Below are 14,775 nucleotides of genomic sequence, written 5' to 3'. Positions count from 1 at the left end.
GAAAATTCATTGACATTTAGGCATAAATACACAGTATTTTGAAGCACATGAAACACATTTTCAAGGGTTACACATCGGGTTGCGGGCCCGCACGGTAATTCTCAAAAAAGTGCAGACGCAAAGGATTAACTCTTCATCTGCCAATGTGAGGATGCTCCTGTGAGCGTCTATCAGACTGATGGGCACATCATTTTTTAAATGGAACTAAAAGATATTTGGCGTACTTTCTATAAAACTTACAAAAGAATAAAAAATAAATAATGCTTTGACCTCCCTGTGCGTCACACGGGCAGGATAGGGAGTCAAGATTTGCGTGATACCCCAAAGGAAAACAAAGCAGATATTTTACAGTGCCTGCCCTTAAGTGGAAGAGTAGACCCTTCTCCCAGTGACTCATGGGCAGGTTGAGGTAGGTAGCTAAAGGGTACACAATACAGTCAATGGTCATATAATAAAAAACAGACAGTTTCTTGGATTCCCTCTCCATCCTTTCCGTGCCATAGAGTGTGTAGAGTGCCGTCCTGAAAGTGTTTTTGTGTACGGTCTCAGCTGTGCTTGGACTTAGAAAAACCCTGCCATGATTGACACTGCAAAGGCTCTGTTTCACCCCAGACAACCACTGGATGACCAGCCCTTTCTCACTTTTAATGCAGTCACTTATAATGTCTCTTGTGAGAGACGCTGCCGGATTTTTCCATATTATGAGCCAAAATAAGGCTGGGCGGGCCGTTATGAAATCGTCAGTGTAGTTCAAGTTGAGTTCTCTGTGGCAAACGTACTGAGCAGTAGAGATTGGAGCACCTAGTAATTTCCTACAGAATCTATTTTATTCTTGTTGAATACTATGGCTTCTGGAGATGCCCCAAACCTCGGCACCATAAGTAGCTGTAGGTCAACACTGAGATTTTGTTTTTATACTGGTGATATCATAAACCCCAAGGCTGAAGAGCAAGTGCTTAATCAATGTAATTAGAACACCAAGATGGCAATATAGGACCAGGGGCCTGATGTACAAAATTTTCCTTTGCAAAAAGTGATCGCAAATTACTCACTGACTTATTGCAAATGGAAAAGAATTTTGTGAACTGACCTGCATCCTAATAGATTGGGTTACAACATTTCAACTCGTAGTAGATCACTATCTGACCTACCTCCTCAATATTCCTGAGGTGGGTTGCAAATTGTGAATCACTACAATTGAATACATTCTCATGGACAGCAGTCTGCTTGGGTCAGCAGACCACCCTGGCTGTGATCGCATGTAAATAAAGTAAACTGTGTTTTTTAAGTGCAGTTCTTTTTACCTTAAGGAAACTGAGCTGCATTAAGAAAAGTATATTTCCTTTCAAGTTTGTTTGAGAGTTGGCAGTGGTCCCTTATTTCCTAACATCTTTTTTTTGGTACATTTACAAAGGGAAATGTGTCCCAAGGAAACTCCTTTCCCTTTTGCGAATGTGTTACCATCCCACCCCAAACGCCTGTAACTTTTCAATGCTTTGCAGCCAGATTTCGATCACAAAACATTAATACATACCATAAATAATCACAATTTAGAAGGGACGCCCTTACACACCCCTTCCAAATAGCGATTTGTTATGTCTTTCTAAGCCCATTTTGCAATTCAGAAACCTGTTACCGAAACGCATAATGGTTTAGTACATTAACAAAGCCATGTGATTTTGCAACCACAAGATGGCTTTGTACATGAGCCCAGAGATCATTTATGATAACTAGCATAAAAAGCTGTGTTCTTTAAAGAACAGCTAACAATAGTCCCCGATGGAAATTAGAATGTTTAGATTTTGTGTACATTTCATGAATACATTGTTGAGAAAACAGTGCTCAACGGTGAGACAAGTGAATTTATGTGGTACTCTGACTGCAGCATTTGATCCATTATTATTAATTTTCTACATTTGCCACATAATCTGTAGGTTTTACAAAAAGGTTCTTTGTAGCTCAAATGAATAAAATAAAACAGCCAGAGATTATGCTGAATAATTTGCATTTGTGCTGCTTAATTTAAATAACTTTGCCACGTAAATTGGTCTTTGATTGCTGCATAATCGTTGTAACCATGACAATGGCAATGCTTGTAGAGTGGTTTGAGGTTCCCTGTTAAAACCCATATTTCACAGGAAACCGTGAAACTGTTTCCATATTTCATGATTCTCTGTGAAATAAGTGTTTGTATACCATTACATTCTGTGCAATAAAATCAGTCATAAGTAGTGGGAGGGAAATGTCATCACAATCCATTTGATGCTTCGACTATTGAGAATCTTGGCTCCTCCACTCACTCACCAGTGTTAATAAATATCATATTACACTGTGAATCTACATTTATACTATATATTTGTTTACTGAAATACTTTTATGATGGTCATAAAGTTCCAAAAAAGTATTTGTCTCTACTTCAATGTTAATAGCATATAAACACCTTCAAACTCCCCAAGTGTTCCCAATATTGGACCTAGTACAGGTGGTGGCTGCATGCGGTCTTCAAACTTCCCAAGAGTTCCCAATATTGGACCTACTACAGGTGGTGGCTGCATGGCGGTCTTCAAACTTCCCAAGAGTTCCCGATATTGGACCTACTACAGGTGGTGGCTGCATGGCGGTCTTCAAACTTCCCAAGAGTTCCCGATATTGGAACTAGTACAGGTGGTGGCTGCATAGCAGTCTTCAAACTTCCCAAGAGTTCCCAATATTGGACCTAGTACAGGTGGTGGCTGCGTGGCGGTTATGGTTTAAGTAGTCATTGGAGATGGGGTGGTAGGTTGTGTTGGGGAAATTAAGCCATTTTTTGTTTCAACTGATGCATTTCTGTATTTCTGAACTAATTTATGTATATATCACCATTGAATTTCAAATGTTATTAAGCTACACTCCTGCCATGGTTCTATGATGCAAATTCAGTCTCCTGTGGCTGAGCTGTGTAAAATCCTGGCTCAGCCAACTAAATTTGGACACTTTGTGGATCAATCATTTGGGATGCACGGGTGCTATTAAAGCTTGGTAGAAATGAAATACTGGGCATATGTTAGGATCAAATGTGCGGGGTAAACAAGTGGATGACTAATAAGTACATCTTTATCCGTCAAATCTACCCTTTTATTTGAACCATATATGCACAACATTTTAACCTATGAAGCCAAGAACCTTCACTTCCGCTTCAGGTAGGGATAATTCCGTTAAGATTGTTTACGGCAAAATGGTCGAATGATACCCTGAGCAATGATCTGTACACAATTTGTAAAGTCAGCAAGGAGACAGCGGACCACTAGATGATGTTTTTCCCAAGTTACCAGGAAAGAGATGGATTATTCTATCTGTATTCATTGCCTTATAGAGACTCCAGGTCAGTGCTCAGGATCTTTCAATAAAAAAACTACTGACCTAATTGTATTCAAGCTGTCGTGGTTCCTGCACGGGGATTGGTTGCAAAGAAAGCAATTTATCTTGCAATAATAGAATACATGATTAGGTAACTTTCGATTTTTATATTGATTTTAGGATTTAAGACCTATTTTAAGCGCACTTATAAATTATTTTAAATTCTCGTTTTATGCACCTGTTTGAATTGTTGCTGCTGTTTTAATGGGGGTTGTCCCCCTAAAATAAACATTATACTACGAGGAATTTAGTCTGGCTGAATCTGCTGAAACCAAAGTCAAAATGTTTTAACAACAGCGCACACCACACTATTGCTACTGCACTTTGCCACACGTTAATAGCAGAAATCTTTTCATCGTCATCTGTTAAATAAACTTGAGTTTATCGAACTGAAAATGCAGTTTTACCAATAAATGCTGCATTTGACGTTTACATCCAAATGGTACAAATCTCTGTTCATATGCTCATGGGAAAAGTTGTATTTATGGAACATCTAAAAACAATGAACGGATTTTCATTGGTTAAAAAAAGAGACCTCGGAATAGTCAATGCATAATGTGACACATGACTACTTACTGTTCAGTGTTATTCAGTGAATTTAGTAGTATTCCTGAAAATTGGAGCTTAATGCTCCAATATATAGGTCTGTATTTTCTGGGTAAAACAGAGTATGTGCAGAATGTATATAAGACTGGGATAGCCTTCTTTCTTTGTGATATTAATATTAATGTGCTTCAATAAATAAAGCATATTTCTTTATTTTACAGATTGGCGAGTTACTGAGCACTACCCACCCTGCCAACAAAGCAAGCCTAACACTATTTTGCCCTGAGGAAGGAGACTGGAAAAACTCAAACTTAGATCGACATAACCTTCAAGATTTCATCAACATTAAACTTAACTCTGCTTCAATTCTACCTGAAATGGAAGGACTGTCAGAATTCACAGAGTATCTTTCGGAATCTGTTGAAGTACCTTCTCCTTTTGACATTTTAGAGCCTCCAACCTCTGGAGGATTTTTGAAACTCTCAAAGCCATGCTGTTATATTTTTCCAGGTGGGCGAGGTGACTCTGCGTTGTTTGCAGTAAATGGCTTCAATATGCTTATCAATGGTGGATCCGAACGCAAGTCTTGCTTCTGGAAACTGATTCGGCACTTAGATAGAGTAGACTCTATTTTACTGACCCACATTGGTGATGATAACCTCCCTGGAATCAATAGCATGTTACAGCGAAAAATGGCTGAGTTGGAAGAGGAGCAGTCGCAAGGCTCTACAACGAACAGCGATTGGACAAAAAATTTGATTTCACCCGACCTGGGAGTTGTCTTTCTTAATGTACCTGAGAATCTGAAAAACCCAGAACCTAATTTTAGAATACGAAGAAGTCTAGAAGAAGCTTGTTTTACACTTCAGTATTTGAACAAGTTGTCTTTGAAGCCAGAACCACTCTTAAGAAATGTAGGAAATGTAATTGATCCACTTATTCTGTTTCAAAAAATGGGAGTGGGAAAGCTTGAGATGTATGTGCTGAATCCGGTCAAAGGTAGCAAAGAAATGCAACAGTTTATGCAGCATTGGACGGGCACTGGTAAAGACAAAGGGGGATTGGTTCTGCCCAATGGCCAAGAAGTAGACATTCCACTCAACTACTTAACATCTGTTTCATCACTGATTGTGTGGCATCCAGCTAATCCCACAGAAAAAATAATTCGAGTTCTCTTTCCAGGAAACACTACCCAGTACAACATTCTGGAAGGACTAGAAAAACTGAAGCATTTAGATTTCCTTAAGCAACCAGTAGTAACACAGAAAGATTTAAGTGACAGTGCACCCAGCCCAGCAGTGAAACAGGCAAAGCTTAAACATAGAGCAGACAGTAAGGAGAGCCTAAAAGCAGCCAATAAAACACCTGTCAGCAAGCCTGTCAAAAAAGATTCCAGAGAAGAAGCCCCAGAAATAATAACAATGAGCCAATCAGAAAAGCCCCCAAAAGTTGAAAACAAAGAAAAGCCAATAGTGAAGAAGGAAAAGCATACCAAATCTGAAACAAGGGCATTGGGAGTCGAAAAAGATGTAACAAGCAAGGAGGAAATACCACTAAAATCAGAAGCTGTGGAAAAGCAAAAGTCAGAGGTGAAACCAAAAGTTGCAAAGGAAAAACCAGTGAAACGTGAAATAAAGCCAAAAACAGAAGAGAAAAAAGAGGAAAAGGAAAAACAAAAGAAAGAAACAGTTAAAAAAGATGAAAAGACCCCAATTAAAAAAGAAGAAAAACCTAAAAAAGAAGTGAAAAAAGAGATTAAAAAGGAAGTGAAGAAAGAAGTTAAAAAAGAAGTTCCTCAAAGGGAGTCTAAAAAAGAGGAGAAGAAAGAAATTAAAAAGGAAGAAAAGGAATCCAAAAAAGAGGTAAAAAAAGTCCCAAAAGAATCCAAGAAAGTATTGACTTCCACAACTGAAGTCAAGAAACCTTTGGTGAAACCAAAGGCTCCGAAGAAAGAAGAACCTATTAAAAAAGAAAGTGCCAGTCCTGGAAAACCGAAAGAAAAGGTAAAAAGTAAGGTGACAAAGAAAGAGGTCAAGATCACTGGGAAAAAAGCAGCTGCTGCAGCACTGGGAACCACTGCTGCTACCATGGCAGCAGCAGTTGCTACGGTAGCTGCTTCTGGAAATACAGCAGAACTTGAAGCAGAGAGATCGATGATGTCTTCACCAGAGGACTTAACAAAAGACTTTGAAGAGCTTAAGGCAGAAGAAGTTGTGGTGGTAGAAGAAACAAGACCTGCTTATCAGGACACAGACACCGAAGTGCCAAATGAAACTCTGCAGAATGAAGCATATGTTGTCATGAAGCCATCTCCAGATCTAGAGGAGCACGCCTATTCAACTGACGAGGGCATTACTACCACAGAGGCTGAGGGAGAGTGTGAGCAGACACCAGAAGAGCTTGAGCCTGAGGTTAGGCACAGGGTGGATGAAAATGAAAGATTTGAAGATGAAGGAACTGGCCTGGAAGAAACATCTGACACTGGAGACTTTGAGGAAAAGGCAGAGACAGAAGAAGTGGAAGAACAGGGTGAAGACATGGAAGAGAGGGCTTCACTGAGCACTGCAGAACAGCATGACACAGAGGAAGCTGTAGAAACCGGCGAAGCAGAAGAAACTGAAGAGGAAATTGAGACAGAAGCTGAGGAGTATGCTAAATTTAAAGAGAGCAAGAATATTGAGAAAGACGAATTTGAGACAGGGGATGAACGTGCAGAAGAGGATATGGATGAAACTGCTGAAAAGGAAGATGCTGAAGAGACAGAAGAAGAAGTTGATGATGACAAAACTCAAGAAGCAAAAGAAGAAGATGAAGAGACTGAAAAAGTTGAACATGAAGAGGACTTTGGCATGGTTATGGAAGGCAGATCTGCATTCATCGGTGGGGCCGAGGACAAGTATGGACTTTACATTACTTCTTCAGATAAGAAGGCTTCACCTCATTCCCCAACTATTGAACCAGCCTCCTCCATTCATTATGAAACATTCCCTGGTGGTTCTGAAAGTGAAGCCACTGCTTCAGATGAAGAAAACCGAGAAGACCAACCAGAAGAATACACTGCCACTTCAGGTTTTACCCATTCAACTATTGAAATTTCTAGTGAGCCAACTCCTATGGATGAAATGTCAACACCTCGGGATATCATGAGCGATGAGACTAACAACGAGGAAAGTGATTCTCCGTCTCAGGAATATGTCAATGTTACCAAGTATGAGTCCTCACTTTACCCTCAGGAATATGATAAAGGCAAAGTTTCTCAGCTTCCCAATGGCTTCAATGAGTTATCTGATGCTTCAAAATCTGATGCAACAGAGGGTAAAGATTACAATCCGTCGGCTTCTACAATATCACCACCTTCATCACTTGAAGAGGATAAGTATTGCAAGTCTGCCGTGAAAGGAATGTACATTGAAGATATGGAAGACAGAACTACCACAACACTTGATATTAGAGACAATTATTCAGAGGTGCATTATGACAAAGATAGCCCAAATAAAAGCCCTGCACCTCCATCGCCTATTCCAAAAACACCTCTGAGTGAACGTAGCGTAAATTTTGACTTAACCCCAAATGAAATAAAAACATCTGATCTAGATGTTCTTTCTGCACTGCCTGATGACCTCCAAGAATCCCTTGCACAGTGTGCCAGCCCTGATGACAAAACTTTAGAAGTGGCTTCTCCATCGCAATCAGCCTCAGGGAGCGCAGGCCACACACCATTTCACCAGTCGCCAACTGATGAGAAGGTTAGCAAGATTGCTTCTGAAATCACGCAGAAGTCTGCTATTCCAGTTCTTTTTGAGTTTTGTGAGACCAAAGAAAAGCCTGATAGTCCAAGAATCAGCCCAATGGATGAGCCTGTGCCAGATTCTGAATCTCCTATTGAGAAAGTGTTGTCTCCTTTGCGCAGTCCGCCATTAATAGGTTCTGAAGTGTCTTATGAAACATATTTAAGTGCAGATGTAAAGTCTCCCTTTGGACACGCTGTTAGTTCTTCTGAAGAAAAGTATGAAAAGGGACTATCATTCAATGAGAAAAGTCCCATTTCTGAACATGCTCCAGAACGGCTGTCTCCAGAACAAAATACCAAAAGCATTGAGCATATGGCAACTAAGGATGACTTTACTCTAAACACAACAGCACAAAACACCGGAGCCACAAACTCGCATTATTATAGTGCATTGGATGAAAGGAAATCTGCAGCAGAGTTTTCACCAACACAGGTGGACATGAACCACTTTGGATACTCTAAAGAAGACACCAAAATGTCAATTTCTGAAGGAACAGCCTCTGACAAATCTGCAACTCCTGTTGATGAAGTTGTGGCTGAGGACACATTTTCTCACTTGGAAGGTGTTGCCTCAATTTCTACAGCATCTGTTGCCACCAGCTCATTTCTAGAACCAACCACTGATGATGTGTCTCCTTCTCTGCATGCTGAGGTTGGCTCCCCTCATTCAACAGAGGTTGATGATTCGCTGTCAGTGTCTGTTGTGCAGACACCAACAACATTTCAAGAAACAGAAATGTCTCCATCTAAAGAAGATTGCCCAAGACCTATGTCAATTTCTCCGCCAGATTTTTCTCCTAAGGCTGGAACATCAAGAACACCAGTTCAAGATCAGAGATCCCCTGAGCAGTCAACAATGTCAGTAGAATTCAGCCAAGAATCACCAGAACAATCCTTGGCAATGGACTTCAGCCGCCAGTCCCCAGAGCATCCAGTGGCAGGTGCTAATATGCTTCACATATCTGAGAATGGACCAACTGAAGTGGATTACAGCCCCTCTGAAATTCAGGAGTTAAACTTTGCACTGAAAGCATCACCAATTGGACAGGCTTTATATGCCCAAGAAAAAGATCGCACCGAGCTCCTTGCGGGGTCCCACTTGGAGGCCTCCCCTTCTACATCATCTGCTCATACACCATCACAACTGGCCTCTCCGTTGAAGGAGGAATCTCTCTCAGATGTCATTCAGGATGCTGAGATCCCGCTCTACTCACCAGGAGCAACTAAGCTGGTGCACAGTCCAGATGAAGAATCAGACCTGCCATTGGAAAAGACCTCTTCCACCCACTCTCCTAGCTTACCAGAAGGGCCTTCAGCGATTAAAGAATCGTCTGGTGGCTACTCCTCACAGTCACCACCCCTACATTTTTCCTCAGATCAATTTAGTTACCAAGCCTTAGAATCAAATGACATACTTCAAGAATCCTCGTCATTGCATGGCCAGGCGCCTTCATCCTATTCAGGCAAATTAGACAGTGAGAAAAACGAAAGTGTGTCTGATGCTCTCAGTTATTCCAGTGAGACAGCATACAGATATTTCACACCGAAGAAGGACTCGTCTTCTGAAGCCCGCCAAGATGTGGATTTATGCCTCGTGTCCGCTTGTGAATATAAGCATCCAAAAACAGAACTCTCTCCTTCTTTTATTAACCCTAATCCTCTGGAGTGGTTTGCAAGTGAAGAGTATTCCAAAGAGCAGGAGAAGCCGCTCACTCAAATGGGAGGAGCACAGCCCCCATCTGGAGGGAAACATCAAGCGCGCCAATGTGATGAAACGCCTCCAACCTCAGTGAGCGAGTCTGCTCCCTCTCAGACCGACTCAGATGTTCCTCCTGGAACTGAAGAATGCCCGTCTATCACAGCTGATGCTAACATTGACTCAGAAGATGAATCGGAAACTATACCAACTGATAAGACTATCACGTACAAGCATATGGACCCTCCTCCAGTTCCAATGCACGATCCTCACCCTTCTCCTCGGCATCCTGATGTTTCCATGATAGACCCAGAAGCTTTGCCTCTGGATCAAAACGTAGGAAAAACAATGAAAAAGGACCTCAAAGAAAAGACAAAAACGAAAAAGCAAGGGACCAAGACAAAATCTTCTTCCCCAGCAAGAAAAAGTGAAAGCAAGTCGAAGCTGTTAGCTGCCTCCCCAAAATTAGCTGGACTGAAGGATTCATCAGAGAAATCTCCCAAAACCGCGTCTCCAAAAAAGAAAGATCCAATCGAGAAAACAGCCAAAAGCAGTTCTGCTACAGAAGTAAAATCTTCAAGAGTTGAGGAGAAAGATAAGGAAACTAAGAATGCCGCCAACTCCACTACATCGAAATCTGCAAAATCTGCCACAACAGGTAAGAACATTCAATGAATTAAAAACACAGCGATAATTCGGTAAACCACGGACACCCAGATTTCTGCTTTGTTTTATTTTATTTGAATTGTGCATGAATCACCCATATTTCTTTAATGTGTGCTTTGACTTAAAGCCCAATAATCGGACGCAAAAAGCTAGCTGTTACCCTGAGCAATAAACAGTTTTGTTGAGCTCAGTGTTAGGAAAAAAGAGCAGTGTTTCTCGGTGATCTTTTCTCCACCTCTACTTCTCCATGAGAGATCACACAAGTTCAGCATCAAAGGACGTTCATCACCAATCAGAGTCTTTCGAATAGTTCCTGGAGGTCGCCAGTGTCACGCCTCTGGGCTGTGCCCCATGTGACCTCAAGGACAAAGGAAGTCAGCACACCAGTTGGACAGACACCTCTACTTCCTGCAGGGAGCTGGGGCACAGGAAGTGAGTGAATAAATGGCGACATCTAGGGGTTGAGGCCAGACACAGCACGCATAGTTAAAGTTAGATCTTCCAGTTAGTAATGTCACACTGGTGTACCAGTGAGGGAAATACAGAAATAAAGAAACAGAATTGTACCTGTATCTGGAATGCTTTTCTTGCACCGATGTGTATGTGGCAGTTAGGGTGCTGGCAACACGTGAAACCATATATTAAAATATTCACTTTTCACATTATATATTACAGCAGAAGTCTTTACATTTTAAAATGAGGTCAGCCTTTTCAAGTTTCGACCCTGTCCTAGATGAGAACTCCCATCATGCCCTGCGCAAATGGCAGTCTGTTTTCTAAAGTCTTATATTCCTCTCGCAAACTGCCTTGTCCCTCCTTTTAATGTTTTAATTCACTTTTTAATTGACATTTGTCAATTTTCCATCTAAAAGGTGTTTGTTCAAGTCTTGCACAGTTTCTGAATACAATTGTTGCACATTTCTGCGAATCTGGCCATTTGCTAGTGTTATGTCCAACAGGAGTTAGAAAGATAGAGAACCTATAATACTGCAAAATAAGCAGGGTGGTTTGGAAAATAGATCCAGCTCTAGATCCTCTTTAATAATGACAGTGCACCTCAATTGCTGAAATCGACTATTTCAGCTAACTACGAGTAGTCTAGAGTCAATAGGCAAGGATTTAATCTCAGACAAAAAGACCTCTGGAGTATTACCCCTAACCTCACGTGTGGCAGATTTTCGACTTTTATCTTGGCAGTTCTCCAGATGAGACTCACAGTCAGACCTCAGTACTGACTGTGTCCTGCTTGGATACCACGTTAAGCTGTTATTAAGCACGTGGAAAGGAAAGGGAAGGCATCTTAGCAGAGGTCTACAAGGAGCTCCCACCTTTCTGCAAACTAGAATGGTCTTTCTAAGTCACTAAGGAGATTGTTCCAGTGAGAGTACATAAGGGTTCACTAGTTTTCAGTAGTGTGCAGTGCATACGAGCAAATGGAGCTGGGAACAGTGACAAAAAGCTGTGTTTTTTTGTGGTTTGCGGTTTGCAGATTGTTTTAGGGGGTTTTACTCGGTGTGTGGCAAAGATGCAGAGAGTGGATTGGTGCCAAGTGGAGATGCCAAGAAAAATAAGGGATAGCAGGGATAATAATCAATGGTCAAAACAGCTGAAAACCCCAGACGCAGCACAACTAGTTCACTGCAAGTTGGTAATATATCAGTGGTGTTTACAAAACGTATGTAGACTAGATCGGAGTGCAGGTGTTCACATCTGCACGATAAAATGTCATATGTGCCACAGTATAGCTCTCAAATGAATTAAAGCTTTTTTAGCTTTCCTTTCCTGCCACATAACATTAAAACAAATCAAATAAGCCAGCCAGCTGACTATGTTTGCAATTGACGTAACAGACATCTGACAAAGGTCTTTCTCATTGCTCATCTTACACTCAGCTCCAAAAGCTCACATTATGTATGCTCTTTATGTGGTTTATAAGAACACCAGGCAAACACTTAATGCGTTAAATCATAATAATAATAATTTAAAACATTCTTATACGCGAGTACCAGAGTAGAAAAATAGGAATGCTGTAGGGAGGCTAGCCAGGCATCGATCACAAAGGGACATGTACTCAGTCACTGGCCTGTGAGGCATCATTGTCTGAGTGACTGAGGTGCCGCGGAAGCTGGGATTTACTGGATTCTATTTCACTGCGGTTAGGCCGAAGCCACTCCGCTGGCATGTCCTGAAACTGTTTGCCACCTATGGTTTGGCACTGCTACCGGGAGCCCCAACTCTGCCGGCTCCATCTGCATCCCAGGGATGCGTTTTGCAAAGGTGGCTGGGGAATAGGCCTGACCAATTCCAGGTGAAAAGAATGTGGAACGGCGGGCCCAGGAATGTTCGGCATTGTGGCCGATGAAGTATGTAACTGGTTAGAAGGCGCACCATCTGGTCAGTGTAGCCAGTGAGAGATCCTGGAAAATGAGGAGTGGGGCGCAGTTGAAGGAAATAGGGCCCCTTGTCGAGTTTTGAACATAATCAGTTCCTTGACGGTGAAGCAGTAGATGCGGGTGGGGACTTCTGGTGTACTTTTACTTGTGTAATGAAGGAGAATCACTCTGTGGGCTCTGTCTATGAGTATGGGGTCACCTCTGGGTTGCTCCAGAATAGCGCTTGAAGAGATCAGAGAAGTATTTGGAAAGCTCCACGCCCGTAACAATGGTTGGTACTCTGCTGATGCGAATGTTATTACGGTGCGATCTCTTATCCAGGTCTTTGCATTTCTCTAGGGGAGGGAGTACTGATCATCCAGCTGGAGGATTTGTTGGTGTAGAGTTTCACCCTCCTCATTGATTTTATCATTGGAGGTTTTGGTGTGGGCCACCCTCTCTCCAATGTCATCTACATCGCGTTGGTGGGCGTGAAGATTCTTCTGGAGATCGGTCTTGATCCTGTGAGGTCATCTCGTAGCTCCTGGAATAGCTGGAGGAGCTGGTCCCTGGTAACCTGCTGTGACTGGCTGACTGGCAAGCTATCAGGCCCGCGCGTTACAGTCAGTGGTAGTGTATCCTCTCCCATGGCTGTTGAACGAATGCTTTAATAGGAGAAGACTTCTTGCCTCTGCCGGCGTCCGTGGTTTAGATGGTGGTAGATGATAGTTGTAGAGTGTCGTGGTGCTTGGGTGGCTGGATTTCCCTTGTAATTGGGTTGCGAGAGGTGTCTGGTAGAGGGTCACTCAACAGTTCAGGCGCTTGACGCCCTGTGATGGCAAACCTCACAGCCACCGCATGGGTACACGTCCTTGAGCTCCCAAAGTGGTCCGCTGGGAGAGGTCACTCCTTGGGGTCACCAGGCTGGGGAATGACCACATTCACTAACACAAGGGTGTCAAGAGTGATGTGCAGAAAGTCTATGGTTAGCTTGGGACCGCAGCACCACCCCTCAGTGCCTCGAGAAAAACCCTGGACCGTGGTCTTCAGGCTATGTGCAGCCTCACCAGCTGCGCGTCCACCGGTGCTGTTTTCTGCTGGGGGGCAGATGAACCCCTTGTGGGGTCCGGGCCCAGGGGCCACACTAATGTTCTCCTCCGCTGCTGGGGATGTCCCCAAGGTTTGGGGGTCAGTGACAATCCTCCAGCAGTTTCCCCTGGCATTGCCCATGTCACTGCTCTCCTCTTCAGGAGGCAGCCACGATTGTCTGAGAGCACCGAAAATGAGTGGGGGGTTGGGGGCGGGCGCAGATCTTAATCTTCTATAGGACTTACCCCAGTTGGTGGTGTCTCTGTGTGGGTGGCAGCATGTAGTCTCTGTTCTGAGAACCGGGCCGCGCAGGTTTGCAGTCTCCTCCGGCACCTTGTCTGGTTCCAAGGAAAAAGCGCTGTGGAGTGGTGGTGTTGCCCACAGGGCTGCAGTGACCCCCCACCCCCCCCCCTCCCTCCCCCAGATAGTGTCAGGAGCAGACCCCTGGTTGCAGGGCAAGTAGCTAAAGCCAGGGTCCGCTTTTGGGCGGCTGGGGGTAGAGCGAAAGGTGAGCCCCAGGCCATGCATGTTTGCGGTCACTTTCGGTGTCTTGCCTGGATCCTAAGAGTGGACCCCCGGTTGCAGGGCAGATAGGCAAGCCGTGGTCTGCTGTTAGGAGGCTGCTGGCAGGCGAAAGGCGGCCAGGCAGTGGAGCTCAAGCTCTACACGTAAGCCATCTTGCAGGGCCGTTACCACTCCCCCTCCCCCAGATTTTAAAGTAACTAATTTCTTGAAGGTTAGGACCTCTGGCCAAATCAATCATTAGTAAACATAGTCAGAATTGGTATTTTCCTTCACATAACATTCCTGGTGTCACAGCAATATTATAGGACCGAAATGTAATGGGAACATAATTTGAGCCATTTACCACCACCAGGGGGGGTCCAGCCCAATCATAACCAATCCCCAGACACTAGCCACCCCCATGCGTTATATGCTGCACAACTCAAACATCAAGTCTTCTGCATTTCTCCCTTAATTTCACCATTAGTCGTATGTGTATTTACAGGAGGAATAGAAGAAAGTGATTGCCACAAAATTCCGCCATAGTGAGAAAAGCAAGAAACACTCCCCTGCCATTTACCTTTCCTTCTCCTTGTCTTGTAATCAACACATTACTATCAAGTTTCCAGGCTACCTCAATGGCAAATTCAAAGAAAAGACAACAGAACTAATTTTAGCCTTTTTAGGTCCCGCCTGAGACAGCGCATGCACTGTCA

The 14,775-nt window shown here is 43.1% G+C and overlaps 1 protein-coding gene across 1 annotated transcript in view; it reads left to right on the top strand.

Annotated features, from left to right (window-relative positions):
• The window catches only part of MAP1B (microtubule associated protein 1B), a 440,549-nt gene that overhangs the window by 397,580 nt on the left and 28,194 nt on the right, over positions 1-14,775 (top strand). The window contains exon 5 of the mRNA XM_085632354.1: positions 4,164-10,086. Within this exon, the coding sequence (XP_085488480.1) occupies positions 4,164-10,086 (5,923 nt within the window). The remainder of the gene's footprint in view (positions 1-4,163; positions 10,087-14,775) is intronic.

Source organism: Triturus cristatus, chromosome 2_1 (assembly GCF_964204655.1).
Source record: "Triturus cristatus chromosome 2_1, aTriCri1.1, whole genome shotgun sequence".
In the NCBI taxonomy this organism is placed as follows: domain Eukaryota; kingdom Metazoa; phylum Chordata; class Amphibia; order Caudata; family Salamandridae; genus Triturus; species Triturus cristatus.
Note: the sequence above shows the minus strand (reverse complement) of the source record. Positions and strands in the feature narration are given on the sequence as shown.